This window comes from Notamacropus eugenii, chromosome 4, assembly GCF_028372415.1.
Source record: "Notamacropus eugenii isolate mMacEug1 chromosome 4, mMacEug1.pri_v2, whole genome shotgun sequence".
NCBI classification, from domain to species: Eukaryota; Metazoa; Chordata; class Mammalia; order Diprotodontia; family Macropodidae; genus Notamacropus; species Notamacropus eugenii.
In genome coordinates, this window is record NC_092875.1 from 8,456,488 (window position 1) to 8,480,116 (window position 23,629).

The 23,629-nt window shown below is 53.3% G+C and overlaps 1 protein-coding gene across 2 annotated transcripts in view; it reads right to left on the minus strand.

The window, feature by feature from the left end:
- Positions 1 to 23,629, minus strand: part of PPM1F (protein phosphatase, Mg2+/Mn2+ dependent 1F) — a 37,466-nt gene that overhangs the window by 5,922 nt on the left and 7,915 nt on the right. For both annotated transcript variants that reach the window (XM_072599690.1, XM_072599691.1), the window contains exons 2-7: positions 23,370 to 23,617; positions 16,769 to 16,920; positions 9,604 to 9,806; positions 7,827 to 8,015; positions 5,133 to 5,276; positions 1,077 to 1,170 (exon numbers count right to left, since the gene is read on the minus strand). In XM_072599690.1, the coding sequence (XP_072455791.1) occupies positions 1,077 to 1,170; positions 5,133 to 5,276; positions 7,827 to 8,015; positions 9,604 to 9,806; positions 16,769 to 16,920; positions 23,370 to 23,578 (991 nt within the window). In that variant the 5' untranslated portion in view covers positions 23,579 to 23,617. The remainder of the gene's footprint in view (positions 1 to 1,076; positions 1,171 to 5,132; positions 5,277 to 7,826; positions 8,016 to 9,603; positions 9,807 to 16,768; positions 16,921 to 23,369; positions 23,618 to 23,629) is intronic.

Below are 23,629 nucleotides of genomic sequence, written 5' to 3' on the forward strand. Positions count from 1 at the left end.
CTCCTACAGAACTGCCTCTTTGAGCCCTTTTTTATATGGCCTGAGGGAAAAAGGTCAGGACAGGCAGCGGGCATCACACAGAATGCTGCCAGGGAAGGTGATGTGAAGCTCTTGGGGATCCACCACATGGAGCTCCCTGGGGACAGAGTGAACAGGCAGGGGAGTGACAGATGACATCTGTGTGGGCAAAGGCCGAGCCAGCCCATACATGGGCTCTGAAGCCTCTGCTGTAGGGAGGATGGGCACTGGGGACTGCTCCCCTGGGGCTTCTCCACAGAGAAGTACCCACCCAGGCAGCCTGGCCTTCCAGGGGGCAAAATAGGAAATGAAATGGAAAACACCGTCCTGGAGGTGTGGGCTAGAGAAGGTGACCCTAAGCTCCCTAAGGAGGTAGGGGCACGGTAGGTGGGACACACACTACCTCCCATCCAACATGGCAAGGACCATTATGTAAAAGTGAGGTCAGGCTGGTTCTGCTTGGCCTTAACAGGCAGGAGGAGTAGTTGGGGGCCCTCCATCCACATAATCAAAGCTGCCCCAAAGAGGAATGGGGTGCCCTGGGAGCTAGTGAGCCTGCTGTCACTGCAGGTCAAGGGGGCAAAAGGACCCTTGTACAGGCACACGGCACAGGAGATTCCCCTTCAGGTCTGCCCACTATAAATCTGAGGTTATGGGAAGGAGCGATCTCTGGGGAGAGGCCACGAAGCCACCCAGCCCTGCTCTGGAGGGAATGACTGCACCAAAAAGGGCCTGGCGCAGCTGGCCCCTGAGGACCTGCCCTGATGCCTCTGCATCCCAGGCCCCCAGAGGCCCAGCCAGGGCACCACAGAGAGAGGCCAAAGGGACGTGGCAGGTTTGTGGGAGGTCTCCAGAGGAGTGTCATCAGAAGTCAGTCCTGGACACCTGAACTCCCAGCCTGCATCAAGGGAGGCCACGTCCGGCTAGTACGGGCAGGAAATCTGCTCCAGCCTGTCCCTGAGCACTGCAGACAGTGGACCTGGGCCCCCCTAAAGACCTGAGTGATGAGCTCCCCCCACCCCCCTTCATCGATGCCAATCCACCAAAAGTCTCCTTACCGATAGCTCTGGAAACAGCCAGGGTGCCATTGACTCGCCAGCAGTCCATGTAGGACACAAAGCCACCCAGGGCCTCGATGCGCTCCTTCTCATCCTAGCAGAAAAGCAGAGGGAGGAGTTGGCCGAAGGGCTCCCAGACCAGGCCCACGGTCAGAGTGGCAGACTCCTAAGCCTGCCTGGGCAAGCGAGAAAGGGCCCTTGTCCCGGCCTGAGCAGCCTGACAGTAGGCAGGGTACCCCTGGGTGATAGATGGGGACCTCCTACAGCTGAACCCCAGCCCCTGGCTTTCCCTCCTGCCAGGAGGCACTCACCTGTGGGCCTTCCAGAACATCCCACAGGAGGCCCAGAGGAGAGAGGGTTGGGTTTGGGTTCAAATCCTGCCTACCGCTTACTTCCGAGTGCCCTCGGCCAGATCTAAGTATCCCACTCTGTACAATGCAGGGGGTTGGATTGGATAATCGGCCTCTCAGGTCGTTTGCAGATTCCTAAACCTGCATCGTGTTAACTCCCAACACATGTAGCTAGCACCTCACTGATCCCCAAGCAGCATTTCAGGATCTCCACTTCCTAGGCTGGTTCTAAGCCCACCAAAGACCACCTCACTCCCCGCCTGCTCTCCATGGGAAGGAGGCTCAAGAGGCCCAAGATTCAGGGGCAGCTTTCACCTTTCTCTGGACCCCACCCCCTCCCCTGCTGTGGGCTGGGGGCAGGGCATGGAGGAGCAGCTCACCCCTGGCCTCTGTCAAGGCAGGGGGTCTTTCTTTGCCCCAGCCCCAGGGCTGTGGATGGGTGCTCATGGTCCTCTCCAGGCTGCACCACATTTGACGGAGGTCCCAGGTCCCCCCACTCTGCCTTGGTCCTTTCCAAAATGCAGCCCTGACACTGAAAGTCCCATGTGCTGATGAAGCAGTAAATGGGGGAAGGTCTCTGCCCTCCTAAAAACAAGCAGCACAGGATTCAGAGACCCCAGGACAAGTATCAAACTGAGGAGCTGACCAATTCAATACTGCTCCTTTGTGGTCTAGGGATCCCCCTAAGGTGGCTCAGCCAGCTCGGGGCAGGGTCTCCTGATGCCATTTTGAGAAGACTTCAGCGATGGTCACTTGAACAGAATGCTGGGAAGAGGCCTCCAGCGGGGGCAATCAATGGACTATCAGAGCCAGGAGGGGCCCAGAGGACATTCACCAATCAACACAGAGACCTGTCTGGCCTAATCAAGGGTGAGGCAGCCAGCCTCCACCTGAGGCTCTCCAGGAGAGGCGAGCCCATTACCTTGGGATGAGCAGCTCAGTGGCACAGGGTTAGAGCACCAGGAAGAGTTGAGTTCAAGCCTGGTCCTCAGGTCTGTACTGGCTATGTGACCCTAGGCAAGTCATTTAACACCTGTCTGCCTTGGTTTTCTCATCTGTAACATGGGGATGACAAGGGGAAAGGGGAAATGGAGCGTGCCAGGCTGTGTGCAGTGAAGGGCCTGGTCTCTGCCTTCCAAGAGCAGAACCCTTGTTCCCCAGAGCCTCCAGAGGTCCCGGAAGGTTGGGCCTTAGTTTCACATCCAGGAGGGAGGCTCCGGATGGGCCTGAGTGTGCAGGGGATGCTCCTGGCCTCGCCTCCTGAGCGGAGGATGTGACAACACAAGATGCAGCGAGGCTCAGAGATTGTCTAGGAGGGCTGAGGCACAGCACAGGACACGGGGCCTGGAGGCAGGCAGGAAGACTTGAGTTCAAATTCAACCTAAGATACTTCCTAACCCAGTGATACTGGGCAAGTCCCTTTACCCCTACCTGCCTCAGTTTCTTCATATGTAAAAACAGAGGTAATATCAAGCATCAAGTGAGATCACAGGGGAGATGCTTAGCACAGGGCCTGGCATACCCTCCGTGCTGGGTAAATACTCCTTCCCTTGAAGCTGCAGGCCAAGAGAAGGCTCCCTGTCATCACCATCAACTCCAAGCTCATCTCCTCACAGATTTAGAAGGCATCAAGGCCCCTCCTTTAATAGAGGAGAAAACTGAGGCATGTGGGAGAAAGTGGCGGAGCCAGGATTCACATCTGGGTCCCCCAGCATCACACTGCCCCAGGTGAGTGCCGCCTCTGCTTACACATCTGGGCTGACAGGGACCTCACATTGTTCTGCATAAGAGCACACTCCATCACCAGGCTGTTCTAAGCAGCAGGTTAGGAATGGGGCCACACCCAAGTCCACTTCCTTTCCTCTGTGGCAACCCTCTTTGACCTTGCTCTCCACCAGGCCGACCATTTCTTGTCCCCTCAGCTGGCCCTCAGAAATCAGGCGACCGTCAAGCATTTACTGAGGGCCTACTGTGTGCAGAGAGCCCTGAGCTCCAAGCCCAGGGAGAGGGAGTGGCCAGGCAAGGGGAGTCAGGGCCACTAAGGAGCCCAGGGAGACAAGGTGGGAGACACAGCCTGGCTCTGTGTTCCCCTGTACTTGAATGGGGGCTCCTCAGAGGTGGCCACTAGGCCTCCCCTTTCACTGTGTCCCCAGCACTTGATATACAGGCTTGTTGACTGACTAAGCGATGGCTACTTTGGAGCTATAACCTAAACCCCACAGGACTAATGACTAGGCACATGCAAGAAGTTTGCCTAACAAATATTAATTTTAAAAGGATGAGGTAAAGGTGAAATATTTGCTCCTTGGGACAATTGGGGATCACTGGAGTTCATCAAGCAAGGAGGGGGCACTTTAGGAAAGTTGTTTTGGCTGCTCTGTGAGGTGGAAAGTGGGGGACACGCCTGCACGAACAACAGCGCTGAGAGACTGGGCAGCAGGGAGGGCTGAGTCAAGAGATGAAGGCAGGTGAAATAGGGGACCTGCAGGCCGGAAAGCTCGGCTCTGCGTCCAGGCAAAACTCTAGCACCCAGAACAAGCGACTTGTAGTCTCTGTGGCCGCTGGTCCCTACTGACAAAGGGCACCTGAACACCCCACAGGGGCTAGGAGTTCACCTCTGCCCACTCTGGGATCCCCTGAGCTGTGACCAAGTCCTCCTATTGACCAAACAGGCCCTGGCTCTGCCTTGGGGGCAAAGAAGAACAAGGTTGAGCCCTGGACGGGGGCAGCTCTCCGCGTGCTTGAAGACGACTCTACCTCAACGAGGTGAAGGGATGAGGTCTTGGCCCACCTCCATGGGTTCTTCTCCAGTTCTTTCCACAGGCCATCCTAGCTGAGGCAGCTCCTTAAAGGCTCTCTCTGGGGTAGCCTGGGCTCACACTATCAGAAGTGCCCAAGCCCGAGCTGAAGAGGGGCGTCCCCAACAAGTGTTCAGCCAAACCTGATGCCTTCAGGCATTGTGAAGTGCTCCCTCCAGAGGGCTGATGTCTGTCTCCACTGCCCAGGTGGGACCTTCCTTATCACTAGCTCAGGTACTATCCTTTGAGCTGCCTGGAGATGCCCCACTGGGGTTTGGGGAGGCCGGCCTCCAGCCCAGGGGTGCCAGAAGCCCACAGTTCCAGGGTCTTGGCTGCTCTCTTGATACTCCAATTGGTGGTTCAGGCTCAGGCATAGCACAGCAGGGTCATTCCTGGGCTGAGCTCTGCTCCCACACCAGCTCAGATCAAGGCAACAGAAAAATGGGCCTTTAGACCAAAATAAGAGAGCCCCAGTCTGCCTGTTACAGAACCAGAGAAGCCAAGAGCACCTGAGCCAGACAGGTCCTCAGGCCCACCTGGGGCTGGTCCTAATGCTTTGCCTTGCTAGTGCCCATGGCCTCTTTCTGCAACTTGTGAGCACCCCACCTCTCATGTCCCTGGGTGTCACTCCCAGGCCCTCACCCATCCCGAGGCCCAACCAGGGCTTGAGGAGATTGCCTCCAGCTAAACTTCTGGGCAGATGAACCTTCACCAGGGGAAGGCAAGGGCAATCAGAATTCCCACTTTCATAGCCCTTTAAGGTTTACCAGCGACCTGTGGGAGAAGTAATTCCAGTCCGATCATTCCCACTTTACAGAAGACTAAACTGAGGACTACAGCCATGTGCTTGGTGGTTAGGGCTATCACCTGATGCAGATTCTCTCTAGGGACACTCCCCTAGGTCTTACCGGGCGTTCTGGCTTATGAGGCTCCATCAGCACCAGGGCTCGCCCCTGCTGCACCAGCATGACCTGGGAGTCTCCAAGCCAGGCCATATGGATGGTGCGTCCCACAAGGAATGCACAGACCCCCGTGGTGCCGCTATGCAGCTTCTGTAAGAACAGAGAGAAGATGGCAAATCAATGTTTGGAAGACTGAGAAGGGCCTGGATGCATAGGATTCCAGCCAGGTACAAGGAGAAATAGTGGGAGCATCACCTTCGGCACAGTGGCTGTTCTGTCCCTCTTCAGACCCCTCCACTGCCACTCCCAGAGCCAAGACCTTTCACAAAAATAATGGCAGCCTCTCTCCAAGAGCCCCCTCTTCTTTCATCACTAGACGTCCTCCTTCACAGTCTCATGGAAAGCACTCTCTTTCTCTGGCCTAGGCAGACTCCACTTGCCACTGCTCACATCCTTGGTTCCATCTCCTCCTGTTTCCTCCAGCAGACTGCCCTTGCCATCAGCCTCCCTCAATCCTCAATCTCCTCACTAGATCGAAGCATCCCAGCTAAACTCCTGGAGAAAGTCTATCCTCCATAAGATGGCCACAGAGGGCACTTGGGATAGCTGCTGCTCCTTGGCCCTGCAGGCTCTTCAAATCTGTCCCTGCAGGGTGTGGGCCCAGGAGCATCTCCATCCTTGTTGTCCTGCCCTCCCCTGGTCAATGACTCTCCTAAATGGGGCTCCCAGAAGCAAGCCTGATGCTCAGGATGGGGTATGACCAGGGTAGAGGGCAGCAGGACCACCCATTCCCTGTGTCTGGACAATGAGATCAACATTGCATGGGCCTTCCTGGAGACCCTAGAACCACCAACCTTTTTACTGATCCCAGCCCACCTCAGATACACAATGCCCCAGGCAGCTCACTCCCAGAGCCAGATACAAGACAGTGTGGTTTATTGGGGAGGCAGGAGGTCTCGCTTCCAACCCTACTTGCAACCCTTACTAGCAGTATGAGCATGAGGAAGTCAGTCACTTCCCTCTCTGAGCATGTCTCCTCCCCTGTCAGGTAAGACTAATACCACCAGCAGTTTATTGAGTGGAAGGGAGGGGGCATATAGTTGTATGTGTGAGAGATGTGGTCAGACCTGCACCTTAGGAAAATCCCTTTGGTGAGGGATGGATCAGAGTGGGAAGAGACTGGGGGCAGCAGCTATGGCAATAGTCCATGTGTGATGAGGACCTGCCCTGGGATGGGGGCAGTGTCAGAGGAGAGAAGGGGGTATTGTGCAGAGGTGAAATCAAAGAGACAGGTTGCAAAGGTGAAATGGACAAGAGATGCAGCAGAAGTGAAATCTACCAGATGTCACAAAGGTGAAACGGACAGGAGATGCAGCAGAAGTGAAATCTACCAGATGTCACAAAGGTGAAACGGACAGGAGATGCAGCAGAAGTGAAATCTACCAGATGTCGCAAAGGTGAAATGGACAAGAGATGCAGCAGAAGTGAAATCTACCAGATGTCGCAAAGGTGAAACGGACAAGAGATGCAGCAGAAGTGAAATCTACCAGATGTCGCAAAGGTGAAATGGACAAGAGATGCTACAGAGATGAAATCAACAGGCCTTGGCACCAGTTTGGGGTAAGAGACAGTGAAGGATTCAGGGTGACTCCTGGGTTGGAATCCTAAGGATTCCCTCTACATTGAAAGGGAAGGGGAGAAAGGGGAAGGATTCAGGGAGGAAGATGATGAGCTCAATCTTGGACATGTTGAACGTGTCTCCTGGACATGCAGTTGGAGATTGCTGAAAGGCGGTTGGAGATGTGAGACAGAAGGTCAGCAGAAAGTTTGGGGCAAGAAAAGTAGGTTTGAAAATCATTAGCATAGAGATGGTTAAATTAAATCCTTAGTTGCTGATGATATCAACCAATGAAATAGCACAGAGGGAGAAGAGAAGAGGGTCCAGGATGGACATCTGTAGTGAGAGGTGTGATCTGGAGAAGGATCCAGTACAGGAGACAGAGAAGGAGCCATCAAGAGAAAGGGAGAAAAACCAGGAGAGACAATGTCCTGACAACCCAGAGAGAAGACAGGATCCAAGAGGAGAGAGTGGTGGACAGTGTCCAAGGCTGCAGAAAGGCAAAGGAGAATGAGGATATAGAAGAGGCCATTGGATCTGACAGCTAAGAGAACACTGGTCACTTCAGAGAGAAGCAGTTTGGATGGGGTGATGAGGTCTGACTTTACAGGAGAGGAAGGGGATGGGGTGACACCTGTGTTTTGGGTGGCCTAGGGTACTCCCGGAGGAGATTCCCTTTACTTGTGCACATCTGCCCCTTCTCTGCATCTGGAAGGTCTCAGAGTTGCCAAGAGCACAGAGAGCAGGTACATGGCAGGTGTCAGAGCCTAGGGCCTCTTGGCTCTTAGGCCACTACACTGAGGGGCATGTATCTGGGGGAGCAAATGAAATCACGGACATCCAGAAAATTTTCCAGAGTGAGTAAGCAAGCTCCCACAAAGCCTGCTCTACCTCACCATGGACTCAGACAGAAATGGTCTGGGTACAAGGCGTCACCTTGTTCTTCCTTTGCAGTAAGGGAGACAAACCAGCTGCTTCTTACTACTGAGTACAGGGCATCAGCTCATCCTTGGGCCCCCTGCCAGCACAGTATTAGGATGATAATGAAGGATGAGGCCTGTGTCTGGCCTGATGTCTCTCACCTCCCGCCTGGCTTTCTGGAGGAACATCTCATCGGTCTGCTTGAACCCTGCCCGGAGGGCCTCTGCAGGGTCTCTGATCACTTCCGGATGCCGGGCAACGTTGACATGCAGGTGGACTGCAGCATAGCTGGCGGCGTCGACTCCTCCATGACCATCAAAAACAGCAAAGTAGGCTCGATCCACCTGGTCCTGGGGAAACAGACCCATAGGCAGAGATCTGCTGAATGAGTCCCCCCACCAGCCTTGTCTGTCAGTGCAAGAAAGTGCTCTTTGTGGGTCCCTGGGCTGCATTCAGCACAGAAGGGACTTGGACACTCACCCTTATGGCTCCTTCAGGCCTTCTCCTCAAGCTTCCCTCCTTCCCTTGGCAGACAGTGTTTATAAAATGGAATTATTCTATCCCAGGCCTCACAACACAGGTCAACAAATAGCTGCCTTCCTTGGAAACCTGTGAGATGAGGCTAAGGCCTTTTGTCAAACCTCCCATCATTGTGAAGCAGAGTTGGCAGTCAGGGGTGCTGAGTGTAATCCTGGCTCTGCCACTGACTCAATGGGTGACCTGAGCCCCGACTTTCTCATCTGTAAAATGACAGAGCTGGGCTACACTGTCTCTACAGCTCTTTCCAGGTCTAAAATCCCACAGCTCTATGACTTTCAGGAAGGTCCTTCCTGAAAGAATCAATCCTTGTCACAAGGTCCTGTGTCCAGGAAGGACTGTGAGATTGAGGACACAAACCCCACCAAGGGCAGCCCTTTCTTTCTGCCTCCCTGCCCTGAAAAGAACTGGTTTTGGAAAGGTCTCTTTGAGGGAGCCTCCATTCCTCAGTAGACATGTTGGCCATCACTCAGATCTCAGAGAAGGGCACTGGGTCAGCAAGAAAGAAGTGCAGGGGTCAGGAGGGCTGCATTCTAGCCCAGCACCCAGCATTCACTCTCCTTCCAACTTGCCCACGGCCAATATCTCCCCCAGCTTTATTTTCTTCCTCATTAAATGAGAAGATTGACCAAGAGTAATACTCTCCATTCCAGGATCTGAGGGCCCTCCCGGCTTTGGTTCTAAGGCCCCTTTCCACACTGATATTTTAGGGCGAAATGATTAAGAACAATATTAAAAAGTGCCAAGCACCATTCCTGGGGCAGCGGGGTGGCACAGTTAATAGAGCACTGGGTCTGGAGGCAGGAAGATGATCTTCCTGAATTCAAATCCCACCTGAGACGGTGATCCTAGGCAAGTCACCGAACCCTGTTTGTGCCTCAGTTTCCTTAACTTGTAAAATAAGCTGGAGAAAGAAATGGCAAACACTCCAGTAACACTCCAAGAAAACCCCAAATAGGGTCACAAAGAGTTGGACACAACCGAAATGACAACAAGGCACCCTTTCAGAGATTAAGTGAGAGCAGCATGTAATCTGGTTCCCTGATCCCCAAATCATTAGTCAATGCTGACACTGTGGGTGAGTTTCCACAGTGACTCCTGGATGGAAACTGGGCTTGAGGACCACTCAGGAGGAATGTTGTTCAGGAGACCTTACACTGAGTGGGACACTGACCCAGATGGACTCTGCTCTCCCTCCTAGATCTAAGACTGATTCTAGTCTGTGGCCACAGCCCTCATTCCTCATTCCAAGCCCCTTGTAGCTCAGTTTACCCTATTAAACTTCACAATTTGCAGAGTCACCCTTAACTGTGCAAAGAGGTGGCCCTTGCCTCTACTGAACCCCACCATCCCCCAGGGCTTAGGGCTGGGAAGGGAGCCTTCCGGACCCAAGAGGCTTACACAGAAACCAAAGAGCTGGTTGAAGGTGGGAAGGGAAACATGGCGGTCCTCCATCTTGCGGCGGGTGTTTCGGATGGCATGGATGGAGGTCAGCCAGGGACGAGAAGCCCATGTGGAAGGGGCTGGCATCTGTTTCTGCCATTGGCTACAAACTTCCCAAAGCTTATTGAAGAAACATCGCTGCAGGCTCTCTGCATCCAGCACTGGGCAAAGGAGACAAAGGGAAGGTCATGGTCCTGGGGCCGAGTCTGGGAGGTAAGCACACAGGCATTGTCATTGGCCCATCTGACAGATGAGCCGAAGGAACCCCAGAGATGGGCCACCCAGGGGAGAAGGTGATAAGGCCATGAGCCCACGGCAGGCTCCCCAGGGTCTCTCTACTCAGTCTGGGCAGCCAGAGGCCTCAGAGCTCAGATCTCTGCCCTTCCACTTTCTCTATAAGCAAGTAAGCCAGGCTGCACATTCTCCAAAGTCTGGTCTAGATTAACTCCCCCATTTAATACAATTTCCAACTCTAAATCCTGTGATTACCTTAAGGGACATTATTAAATGCCTAATGTTTGCAGAGACCCAAGCTAAACCTCCCTGAGGGCTTAAGCCTTGTACCCAAGTAACAAAATCTAAGGGGGAGGTTGGGATGTGTACAACAATGAGTGATACAGTAATAGCAACATTGTGGGATGACCAACTACGACAGACTTAGCTCTTCCCAGCAACGCAATGATCCAAGACAACTCTAAATGCCTCATGACAGAGAATGCCGCCCATACCCAGAGAAAGCCCTGTGGAGTCTGGATGCAGACTGAAGCAGGCTGCTTTCACTTTTTTTTCTTTCTCCTGGTTTTTCCCTTCTGTTCTGATTCTTCTTTATGACATGACTAACATGGAAATACGTTTACTATGATTGTACATGTGGAGCCTATATCAGATCACTTGCCATCTTTGCAACTGGAAAAAATCAAATACTATTAAGTGGGGACAAAGTCATGAGCAGGGAGAGATAGCTTTGCTGGGTAATGGCAGCACCAGAGCTGTGCCTGCAGAAAGAAGAGGGCAGCATTCGAGGGGACCAGCAGGGGTCCTCAGGTCCTACCCCCTCCTGTGACACACAAGGAAAGAGAGGTGTGACCTAGGTCACACAGGGAGGAGGGCAGCCACACCTGGAACACGGAAATGCCAGCTATCCAGTTCTGTAGGTACAGAGCGACTGTGAAGAAAGAAATAAGACTGGAAAGCTAGACAGTGGATGTTCTTGCAGCCAATACATGTATTGGCATACATATGCACACACCCATGATCTCATCAGAACCTCACAACAATCCCTGTGAGGGGGCACAACAGGTACCACTTTCCCCATTTTACAGATGAGGACATCGAGGCTCAATGGGGACTGTCTGACTGGGATCTGATTCCATGCCCAGTGCTTTGCTAGCCCACCTGTGCAGGCCATCTTGGATATGTCAGGGTGCTTGCTATTACAGGCAGGTACAACTCTCTCTGGCCTCCCTAGCTCCTCCTCTCTGCTCAAGTGGCCAACCCGGAGCTCAGTGCCAGGGAGGGGGCCTGGTCTCCCTCAGGTGCTAATTTCTTGTTTTTCTCAATAAGCTGGCCTACTGGGAAAGGACTGGCCTTTGTCCCCTGTCCCAGGAGCACTTCTGTTCCTCAGAAAACCATAGGCAGGATATATCCCAGAACTGGTGGTCTCCTTGATCCAGACTCACACCCTCTCCTGTTGTGAATTCTCAGTGATGGCAGAAACTCAGCATTAGATTGTTCCTTGAAGCAGAGAGCATCTTGTCTGTCCAGAGGTGAATGTCTAGAGATCTCCCTCTGAATGACCAGAAAATGTAAACTCCTCCAAGGCAGGCAGGGACAGGACAGCCCATAGTAGGTGCAGTGGTCCTGCTAACATCTACATGGAGAGCTGGCCTCAGCCCCTTCCCAGCAGAGCGGCTGTGCCTGTCCTGGGTGGAGGCCGTGCAGAATCCTGGGCCACCACCTCTGCCTTGTAGGGGCACTCAGCAGTCTCACCTTCCACCAGCAGGGGGCCTTGAGGAGGTGAGAGAACAGAAAAGGGGGGCTGAGCAGAAGGGATAGGACGTGGGGGTCCAGACCCTGGATGAGCCCACAACCAGGGCTGCTTTCTCAGGTGCTCTGTACGTCCTCCCGGCTCTGCCAGTCACTACAATTCAACACATTCAGGGTACATGCCCCACTATCACATCGGACACAAAAGTTCAGACCATTAGCCACTTGAAAAAGCATGGGAAAGAGTCACATCTGGGTGGGGGACCACAACAGATATACAGGGAAAGTGAGGACGATCCAACCCAAGGCCAGAGATGAGGGAGATCAGAGATGAGTGAGCCACTGCTAGGGGTGAGTCTGCACCTCTGGCAGGCGGGGAAAGATAGCTGAACCTCCAGGATAAAGCAGTCAGGAGCATACAGCAGGGCTCTGTGAGCAAGGGGCAGAGGGAATGGCCAGAGGCCCTGCCTGAGGCGCCAGGCCCAGCGGCATGGCTACTGAGTGCCCTGCACCATCTCCAAGGCCCTGCCAGCTCTGACACTGTCAGGTCCCTCCTGGCACTCACAGTCTAGTCTCTAAGGACCTGCCCAGGTCTGACATTCAGCGCCTTGACTGCCATGGAATCCTCTTCACAGGGGACACCTTGCCTCCACCTGGGATTCCCCACACTGGACAAAAACGCAATGAGGAAATGGTCATGGGTGCTCTATACCAATAATATGGCCATTGTGATGCCTGAGAAAGGATGTACCAGCTGACGGTCAAGCCAATCTATTCCAAAAAGGCTTCATTAAGCACCTACTATGCACCAGTCCATTTCATAGGCACTGGAGATACAAAGGTAACAAAAGTCGGCCTGTGTCCTCAAGGGGCTGACTCCTGATGGCTGGAACACACACTCTGCATCAGAGGACACAGGATTCAGTCAAAACTGAAATTGCCCACCAGACCAATGCCTTTGGTTTCTTGGGCATGTGCTGCCCTGAATTCTACCCTTCCCAGCCTGGCTGGACTCAGTCCTGGGTCCAATGGACCAGGTACCTTAATGACCCCTGGTCACATCTGCTCCTTTGTCTGAAGGTCAGAACCATCTGATGTGATGTGGCAATATCCCGGAATTGCCTGTGACTCAGGCAGATGGGAAGGACCCTGCCAGGACGAGCAGGGCAGCTTGGACAGTAAAGTCAAGAAATACCACAGCATGGGGGAGAAGTCACAATGTGACTACTACATCCCTGCTGCCCAGTGATGGCCAAGAAGAGAGAGGCCAATGTGGGATGTGATGTTATCTGGGAACAGGGAGAGAGCTCGAAATACAGAAGCCCCAGGCCTGGCTAGGGAGCGTGAGGAAGCTCTCTGCCTGCAGACACATGCAGTCTAATACCAAGACAGATGCTCCAATCAAGAGTTTGCAAATGAAAGGGATGGACTGAGAAAGCTGCCTCTGGATCTCCACTGAGCCAGGTACCACACAGAGTACCTACAGAGGGGGAAGAATCGCAGGAGAGGGACCCAAAAATCCTCTGGAGACAAACCCCAACGAAGTTATCCAAAGCCCCATGGGCCTCAGATGTCTAATCACAGATGTACCAAGTACGGGCCCAAGCAAGTGGAATTCCGCCATCATAGAGATCACTAAAGCTCAGTGGGGTTGGAACCAGGATTAGAATTTGGCTTGGGAGGCTCTTCTTTCCATCAGCAATTCTCAAGGGTGGTGCAGGGACCCTGGGGCATCCACAAGGCTTCCACGAGACCAAAACTGTTTTCAGAATACTAACACATTTCCATATCTGACACGGTAAACACTGACAGGTACAAACAATAGTTCTTCAGGAGGGAGAGGCCTCGATAATTTTTAAGAGTACCAAGAAGTCCTGATGGCAAAAAGGTTCAGAACTGCTGCATCACACAAATCAGTAGGCTAGGGGAGGTGGGGAAGGAGCTGAATAATCCGGACATTAAGATATATCCCAGTGAGAAAATCCCGGAACTACCACGTGAGTGAAGGAAGACCAGTGGCAGGACAGGAGAGGGTCCTGAGCGTTCCACAGGACAGCGCTGCACCCAGTAACAGCCGCCATGTGTGATGTCGGATCCAGCTCTTCTGGGCAACGCAAGGATGTAAGACAACTTCAAAAAGCTCACGGTGAAAAACATTGCCCACATCCCCCAAAAGAGCCATGGAGTCTGAAAGCAGATTGACCCGGACTGTTTGCTCTCTGTTTTTGATGGTTCCTTCTTTCCTGCAGTTTCTAATACGACTAATGTGAAAACAGGTTCAACTTGAATATATACGTAGAGCTTATATCACACTGCAGGCCATCTTAGGGTGGGGGGAGGGGAGAGATGGAGAGAAAATCTGGAACTCACAATCTTATGGAAGCGAATGCTGAAAATTAAAAATCAATAAATAAATAGAAAAGGAAATAAAAAAGGCGTTCTAGAAGCAGGCCAGAGACCCAGCATGGAGCACAGTACCAGGGGACACAGCTGAGATGTGACAGGCAGTTTAAACGTTCCCCCCATCTCTCTGCTGGCGGCTCCTTCTGCCTAACGCAGGATACTAGGTCCTGGCATGCCTAAATGTCCTGTCATCCTTCAAAATATAGAGAAAAGCAGCAACTCTGAGCCTGACTCTCACCCAAGGAGGAACTCTGTGCTCAAGCATACGTACAGAAGCAAGGCTGCCCCGAGAACTCCTTGAGGAGCAAAGGCCCTCCTCCAAAGCAGAGTCCAGTCAGAGGGGCCTGGGGCATGGGCAGGGGGTCATGGAGCCTTGTGTGAGGCTTGAAGAGGGTTTGGAACCAGGTCTTAGCCAATGAGCCTCACTGCCTCTAATGCTTCGCTCCCTGTTCATTGTTTCTTAATCATTGTATGTTAATTCATATTGCAAATATTGGATTTCTGTGTGAATATTGTATATCTGTATTGTACAGATTTGTGGTCTCCCCTATTTGACTTTAAGCTCCTTGAGGGCAGGGCTGTCTTCTGCATCTTTCTGTGCACTGCGCACTGAGCACAGTGTCCGGCACATAGTAGGCACCTAATCAATGCTGACTGACTGAGGCCATTGGAGGGGCGATGTGAACCCACCACGGGAGAATCTGTGTTCATGAAGGAGAAAAAAGTCAGGAAAAGTTCAAGAAGCAACGACGAGTGGACCGATTTCAAACGGTTCAGAAGGATGAGGAACCTCAGACGTAAAGCTTCGCAGGTGAAGCTGGGCCAAGAGGGGTACAGGATGCTTAGGAGTGAGTCTGAAGACAGGTGATTCCAAGAGGCAGAGACAGCAACGTGAGCCGTGTCCATCCCGCAAGGCTTGCTCTGAGGAGTTCGGTGGGCGGGCTCTCTGCAAGTGGCTTCCTCTGTGCTTCTCCACAAGCTCAGGAAGCAGGTGCTGCAGGAATCATCATCTCCACTTGGAGAAGAGGGCACTGAGGTTCAGAGGGGAGCCCCAGCTGCCCACAGATGCCTAGGTAACTGTGTTCCTCTCAAGGAAGTGCCTTGAATTCCAACCTGGAAAATGGAAGCCAGGCCTGGCAGCAGAGGACAGACACCAAAGTGTGTGGCAGGGATGCCCGGCCACAGGAAGAGCAGGGCCTGGCCAGGATTATGAAGCACTAGAGGAGTGGCTCCAGGGCATTCTTGGCTTTAACAGCAAAAGAGTGCGAGCCATGACCAACATTCAGGAAGACGGATGATGAGGGGTGGGCATGGGAAGGCAGCACCACTCCCTGCTTCCTGATTCTGCTCTCTCATTGAGTGGAAGGGAGGAACAAAAGTGGTTCTGAGGAAGGGAAGGCCAGAAAGGAGGCAGGAAGAAGTGCCAGTCATGAGGCCCAGGAGTTGACCACCGGACCGCACTGTCAGGGACCCCTGAGGACCTGTGTAGAAGGGGAGCAGTGCCACCAGCTGGGGCCAGCTGGCACCTAACCCTCAAGCATGCTCCCCCAGGGACAGCCCGTGAACTGCCAGCCAAGTGGAGGAGGAAGGGGGGAATCACCCCCCAGAGGCCATGTGTGCCAAGGCTGGCCCAGGGATCCGGCCCCGACCTCCCAGGTGGCTGGCCCTGCCATTACACCAGCGTAGGGTCCCAAGGCTTCTCTGCCACAGTGCACAGTTGAGGAGCCTGGGGCCCTGAGAAGTTAGGCAGCCAACCCAGGCTCACACAGTCCTGGATATGTCAAAGGTGGGATTTGAACCCAGGACTTCCTGGCTCCCTAGCTATTACCGCTCACTAAACCTCATCATCAAACGCTTCATTGTTATTCTCATTTTACTGATAAGGAAATTGAGGCTCAGGGAGTGACCTGACCAGGGTCACTGAGCTAGCAAGGGTGGGATTCGAACCCAGCTCTTTCTCACACCAAGTCCAGGGTAACTTCCTTTCTTTCTCTAGCCAGGATCTGCCAAGATGATGGATGGGAATGTTGCAGATAAAGTTTATCTGGAGTGCAGCTGAGCATCTGACAAAACGATGAGCTTGTAGGATGTCAGAGACGTGGCCTCAGAACCAGCTGGCGGGCCGGCTGGATCCAAAGTCTGGGTGCTGGGCTCTCTGGAAGGAAGGCTCTAGGGAGGGGCCCAGAAGCCTGTCTTTGGTGCCCTTGCTTCTTAAAATGTAACCCATTACTTGGGCAGAGGAAGCGCTGATATGGCTGTTGGGAGGGCAGATCGTACATAGCTCGGCAGTGATGCTGAGTGAAGTGACTAAGAGGAGGCACTGTGCTGGGCTCTGGGCACCCCAGTTCAGAAAGGAGACTGTTAAGCCCCAGAGCCGGCAGGAGAGGGCAGGGCCTGGACCTGCTCCCAATCCAGAGAGGCTCGGTCTCAGGGACAAGGCTTGGGAGGGATGGGACTGCTGCCTGCTGACTGACCAAAGGGCAGCAGGGAAGGACAATGCCATCTGAGTTGTGTGAATCCTAATGCCACTGTCCTCCACGTGGGGCAGGCGTGGGGCCGCTGCAGAAAGCGAGTGGAAGCTTAGTGTGTGCAGAGTGGGCTGCCCTCCATTAGAGCACAGGTCAGATGGCCGTGCCTCGGGGAGCCTGCACACTAGCAAGCTCTGAGCTTTTTCACCTGTAAAAGGGACAGTCCTAGAATTATGTGCCCACAGGGCTAGAGGAAAGATACTCACAGGAGACATGAACCCCGTCTTCCTCCTCTTCTTCCTCTTCTTGCTCCGCTTTCTCTTGCTTGGGCAATTGCCTGAAGACAGACAGGTCAGCCTGAAGGAGCTGAGTGACAGCTTCATGGGTCAGGGAGCACGCCAGTGGCAACACCGCATTCCTGGAGGGGAAGAAACAGGAAACGTGATGGGGAAAGGGAGGCAGACACACAGACAACCTGCTTGGGGCACAGCCCAAAGACCCCGGCCCTGGTCAGGGCCCTCAGGATTACAAGGTGCCTGCTACACCACAGCCTTGTCAGGTGGGTCCCTGAGCATGATCATCCCCATTATATTGCTGGGTGATGGGACCTGCCTGCAAAGTTCTAGACCAGCTGACTAGCTGCCACCTAGAAAAGGAAACAGTGAGGCCCGAGATCCCAGTGGGCTTCAAGAACAGGGCTGCAGGGTTCACCCCAGGGGGCCACCCTGGACACCTCTCATCTGCGCCTCCTTCTCTGCTCAGTCTCAGCTCTCATCACCTTCTGCCCGGACCACAGAAATCTCTGCTGGCTGCTCTGCCCATGCCAGTCCATCCTCCACTCAGCTGTCAAAGTGCTCTTCCTCAAGCTCAGAGCTGACCCATGCCATGCCCCTCATTCAACAGACATCTGTGGTTCCCTATTACCACAAGGATCAAATACAACATCCTCTATCTGGCATGCAAAACCCTTTGCCACCTAGCTCCAGTCTACCTTTCCAAGCTGGTCAGGCATCACCACCCCCTGTGCACACACACCAAGGTCCAGGCCATCTGACCTCCCACGGACCTTGTCGTTCCATCTCCAAGCCTTTGCTCAGGCTGTTGCCCCTGCCTGGGAGGCTCTTCCTCCTCACTTCTGGCCTCCTTCAAAGCTCAATTCATCCACCACATCCTCCAGGAGGCCGCTCCTGATCCCACCACTGTGAGGGCCTCTTGAGGTGGCTGGGCGTGGGCTCTGTAGGCATTCTGCATCTCCCTATGCTTTGTGCACATGCTGCTTCCCCCTCTAGAGGGGCACCTCTTGGAGGGCAGGGGCAGCTTTCTTTTATCTTTACACTCCCCCTGCCTGACACTGTATGCACACGTGATCTCTGTTTACTGACCAGCTTTGTTTCCTTTTATCACAGTATGCAGACTGGTAAGTAGAGGATTGATGTGAACATTCTGTCGGTCAGGATCTTCACGAAGCGTCTCACAAAGTCTCTCAGGCCACTCTTGTGGGATGGATCGCTGGAGGACACTTTAGACCTGTCTAACCACAAGGGACCAAAGAGGACATGAGGTCCAAGCCCCTCCTTGGCAGAGGCTGAGGGACTTGACCAGGGTCATGCAGCTAGGAAGTGCCAGAGGCTTTCCTGGCTCTATCTGGAGGTGCACGGAGAGGGATGAGCGCACGGCCAGGCCAAAAGAGAGGTCACCCATGGGGCACAGGGTCAGAGACTCAGAACTGGAGGGACTTCAGAGGTCACTGAGTCTAAGCCTCCACATGGATGAGGGACGAGACTGAACTGGGCCTGATGAGGACAGAACCATGTACATCAGACAGATGGACATCACAAACATGCCCGTGTGGGGGCTGGGGGCCTCCACGCAGCAAAGGCTGATGGACCAGTGGCAGATGGTTTAGGGAGGTCATTCTGTGAAATTTCTGAGCACTCCTCATTCTGAATTCTTTCCACTCTATTGTTTGCCCACAAATCCCTGGACTTGTAATTAGGGGATGTGGAACTGGCTCAACCCCTAGCTCAGGGTCGCCACCTCAGAGCGAGCCCAGGCCTGCAGACATGACTGACATTCCCAAGGGGCCTCCTGAAGAGGTCACTCTACGTGCTGATAGATCTCGTTCTTACGGTGTTTTCCCTTATATCATGTCCAACATCGCCCTGCTGTGACCTGCACTCACTGCTCTGTTTTCTCGGGCCAAGAAGAGCCGGTCCGATCCCTCCTCCATCTGACAAGCCTTGGGAGACTGGAACCCTAACCCTAACCCTTCCCTTAAGCTGCCTCTGCTTAAGTCCAAATAAACACACTGCTCTTCTACCTGATGCTCCCAGGGCAGGAATCCCATGCCTTTCCCCACCCTGGTCACCGTGCTACGGAAGCTCATCAACTCAGGATGCCCATCCTCAAACAGGTACCCCAGAACTGACAGGGCAGTCCAGGTGGGGCCTGATCAGGGCAGGGGACAGCAGGAGGATTGCCTCCCCAAGGGCAACCTGCCATCACTTCTTTTGGTTGCTGTATCACCTTATTAATTCAAGCTTGTTGGGGTCCTTTCAGACCTCCAGATTTTTTTCAGATATGCCTCGCCTCTCAATGTGTGACATTAACTTTTTTAACCCAAGTGTGAGATTTTACATTGAGCTACATACTCTATTTCGCCTAATCATACAGTCTGTCGCCATCTTTTGGGTGCTCACCCTGTCACCCAGTGTGTGACTCGCCTCTCTTGGCTCTGTGGCCCTGCACAGCCAGGCCTGAGGCAAGGCCCTGAAGGAAGTATTCACTAGAAGAGGAAAGTGCAGATTCTCCGAGCGCTTCCACCAGACACCTTCCAAGTTAACAGCAAGCAACCCATGAGTGATGGCTCGACCAGGTGGAGTCTCTGAAACACACCTGTCTGGGCCCCCATTTCTCCAGACAATCCAGACAAAACATCTGAGCCACGATGTGTAAAAAGCAAATGATGTTCATTGGGCATGGCCTGTTCTTCAGGAAGCTTCCTGTACCAGCCCTGTGATTGCTGCTTCCTTTTCTTTCTACAAAAAATTATTTCACTGATGCCTTTTATACTTCCTGGGATATCCCTGGTCATTCGCCACACTGAACCCTCCTTCACAACAAAGTAAAACATGAAGCAAAACCAACTGATATGGCCAGCATCTGATCAAGGACACAACATCCTGCACCCTGAGTCCCCACTGAGGTGGAGCAGCGGTTAGAGCGGACAGCCTGGAGGCAGGATGACCCGTTCAAATCCAGCCTCGGGCTGAGACCCAGGCAAACCATTTGAGTTCTGTCTGCCTCAGTTTCCTCAACTGTAAAATGGGGATAAAAATACAATCCGTCTCCCAGGATGGATGTGAGGCTCGAGATGTTGGTAAAGTGCTTGGCACATAGTAGGTACTGAGTACTCACTCCCTTCCTTCACTACCCCCCCAGGCCTATCTCTCTCTCGCCCCTCTGTCTCTCCTTCCCTCCTTGTCTCTCTCTCTCCTCTCTGTCTCTCCTTCCCTCCCTCCCTCTCTCTCTCCCCCCTCTCTGTCTCTCCTTCCCTCCCTCCCTCTCTCTCCCCTCTCCGTCTCTCCTTCCCTCCCTCCCTCTCTCTCTCCCCCCTCTCTGTCTCTCCTTCCCTCCCTCCCTCTCTCTCCCCTCTCCGTCTCTCCTTCCCTCCCTCCCTCTCTCTCTCCCCCCTCTCTGTCTCTCCTTCCCTCCCTCCCTCTCTCTCCCCTCTCTGTCTCTCCTTCCCTCTCTCCCTCCCTTTCTCTCCTTCCCTCCCTCCCTCTCTTTCTCTCTCTCCCCCCTCTGTCTCTCCCTCCGTCCCTCCCTGCCACCTCTCTTCCCACAAGAGGGAAGCCATCTGGCCTTGCCCTTGATCTCAGCAGGGATGCCCTTCAGGGCTGCCTCTGTTGATAAGCTGCATGTGGGCAATCTCTCCTCCTGGCTCTGCTCCCTTCACTACAGTGGGGCAGACGAGTCTTCCCCAGGTTTCTCTCCTGAGCATTCCATCCCTGGACCACAAGTTGTTCGGCCATCCCCAAATCATGAAGGCCTCCCTTCTGACACAGAAAGGACCACCATGTGTGCTAGGTGCCTTGCTATCTGCCCGTGACCCTTTCTGGGCCACCCCACTTCCTCTTCTAGATGCGCATTCAACTCTCTAATAACAGTCTGCAACACTGCCAGCCATCCCTACGTCAAGGTCCCTGAGATGGCGTTTGTAGACTCCATTTTCTTTCCTCCCCTCCCCTTGCACAACCTGCAGTGCCTGTGTCACTTCAGCACCCAAGGACTGAGTGGCCCAGGTGACCTCAGTTCCCTGAGAACCAGGGGCTTTCCTACGATCTCCATCCTCATCTCGGCGGGGAGGGGGAGGCTCAGCTTTGTCCTAGCCATGTTCTTGCCATCTCTGGCCTCTCACAAAGCCTGTCATCAAGCTGAGGGAGACACACATGGCTACACGGATACGGGAAAGGCTTCGAACACCAACAAATGCCTTACAGAAACAGGACGCTGCTGCACGGTTGCCTTCATTTCAGTAACTCAAGGAGTGATTAAGTAGCTACATTCAGATGATCCTCTATGGACCAGACTGCAGAAGGAAAAGTGGGTTCTCAGATGTAATGAACAGGGAGATTTAGTTTGCTTGCCTTTGTTGGAAAAAGTCCCCCCCGCTCCAATTTGTTGGGGAGAAGGAGCAAGGAACAGAAACGAGCGCTTCCCAAAAGGGGAGAAAGAGCATGTTCCAAAGCCCAGAAGAGGAGGAGGAAGGTCACCTGCAGCCCTGACAAGATGGTGGCTGAAGCCTTTGTAACATTCTGAAAAACAAAGCCAGCTACAGAAGAGACTGGCGGGCTCTGATACTGTCCTAGTCTTCCCTTCTGTGATGTACACACAACTCCTGGTTGTAGTGGGAACTTGTGAATGTCAGAATTTCAAAAAGTCAGACACTTTTTAATTAAAATAAAGCGTACCCAGGAAGCATGTGTGAAAGAGGCAAACAGGACAGCCATCAAGTCTGGAAAAAAGGGAAATCTAAACCAAATCATCGTCCTCCAAACATCACCACTCCCACTCTGGCTTTAGGGCTTTCCCGAGTTGCTGTCAAGCCCTGCTCCTGACTATGGGACCAAGAGGGACCCTGTCCAGAACATCTCCCAAGAAAAAGAAGAGTTTTGGGAGAGTCCCAAGGGTAAGATGGTGGAGAAGAAAAAATAATGACCACCACACAACAGAGGGGAAGGTGGGGGGGGGGGGTCATGGAGTAAAAGATGGTGAATATGTGACCTGGGAGATGCTTATCGAATCAGAAGCAAGGTTCTTCCCTTTTTCTACTTCCTCATCCAGAAACCAACCAGTATGGGAACTCTTTCTCAAAGATGTGCCCAGGCCAAGATCTAATGAGACAGTAAGAGCGATTCTAAGTCTGGGCTAATGGGAGGATTCCTACTCACTTTGCTCCAACAGGTCTGAGGAAAGGTTGGATCTCCCTTTTGTCAGAGAGGCGATATGGAAATGGAAAAGTCTCTTTGACCAAGATTTTGATGATCCAAATACTCCAAAACCCTCACTGAAATAGCCCAGCCTCTCATTGGAACCCCAAGCAAAGCTGACTGTGCCCTCAGGAACACTGGCTCTTCCAAGAGCATATAAACTGTGAGCCCCCTGCCATGAGGGGTCTTTGGCAACTGTGAGAGTCACTGACCTTGAGTTAATAAATGTTCTGGCATTATAAATAAAGTGATTAAATTACCCAGAAACCCCAGCCATCTTCCAAAGTGGACCCTGAGGACTACAAGTGGCTTACGGAAGGATGTAAGCTGTGAGAAAAGCCCCCATCCTGGCTCTTTGTGGGATAAGGAGTGGGGGAGGGGGAAGGAAGGGAGTGATCCTGTCCTTGGAAAGCCTTGTTGGGGGGAGGTCCAGGAAGGAGACAGAAGAGCCCATTGACATTTCTGAATGGTAGAAGGCGGAAGGGTGACCTCAGAGACAGCCCCAGCCTGATCTTGGTACTGGGAGGGAGAAAGAAAGCTCAGTTCTCTGCCCGGCCTCCCCCCATGCCGATTTCCAGAGTGGACAGTTTGGCAGCCAAGGGGGCTTCATCAGGAGGGTGATCTTCCGTACCCTTGGAGACATGAAAGTCCTGCAAGGCAGCTGCTCCCCTGGGAGCCACACTCTCATACCAATGTAAATCTATGGGCAGTCACTGGACACCCTTGATTTGAAGGGGAGGGGAGCAAACCTCTGGAATCCAGAGATAACTGAGGGAGGAAGGGAGACCTGTTGTCCTGGCTCCCCAGAGGTCATCCCAGTGGGCCGTGAGGCCCCTGACCAGCCCTGCTGGGCTTTACTTGGGCAGCGTCCTGTTTTGAGGGCCCAGACAATGGCTGGCAGGAGGCCACTCACTTCCCGTTTCCTCATACTCCGCCCTTACATCCTGCCACTGAGAACTGCTCAGGGGTGACATGGGTTTGGTGGGTTGCTAGAAAACTTCCAAGGGGGAACAGCTAGTTGGAGATGTGGAGGAAGGCTGTTTGTATACCATTAGGTCATCCCTCAGAGACCAGTGGGAAAGGTCAGTTGTCTCAGCTAAGGCCAGGCACTAGCTGGGCCCCTCAGTGGAGAACCCCAGCTCCCATCTGCTGAACAAGTTTACAGGTTACCCAGAATGTATATGGACTAACTTCTCTGGTCCTCCTGATATCCCATGAGGAAGAGGGCAAAAGCTCAACAACCCCCATTTCACAGATGAGGTATCTGAGACCCAGAGAGGCCACCACAGAACTATGCACTGGGTGCCGTGAGCCTCCATGTGCTCAGCTCATCTCAGCTCAGAGCCTGCAGGGGAGAGGAAGGAAGTGCTCCTACCTGCTGCTGAGGAGGCCCAGGGCCAGTGCCATCAGTTCCCCCTCCACTTCTCCTTGGCTCAGAGGAGCTCCTGGCACCTTCCATGGCAACATTGCCTCTGGGCTCAGAGGGCCTGGAAACTCCTGCAGGAAAGAATCCAAGAAACTCTGGGCAGCCTCGGCGCTGGGGGCCAGCGGCCCCCTCTCCTTTGGGGTGGCTGAGGTCATCATGTAAACATGGCTGGTGCTCCTTCAAGGGGAGTCTTCTCTCTGGGGAGAAAT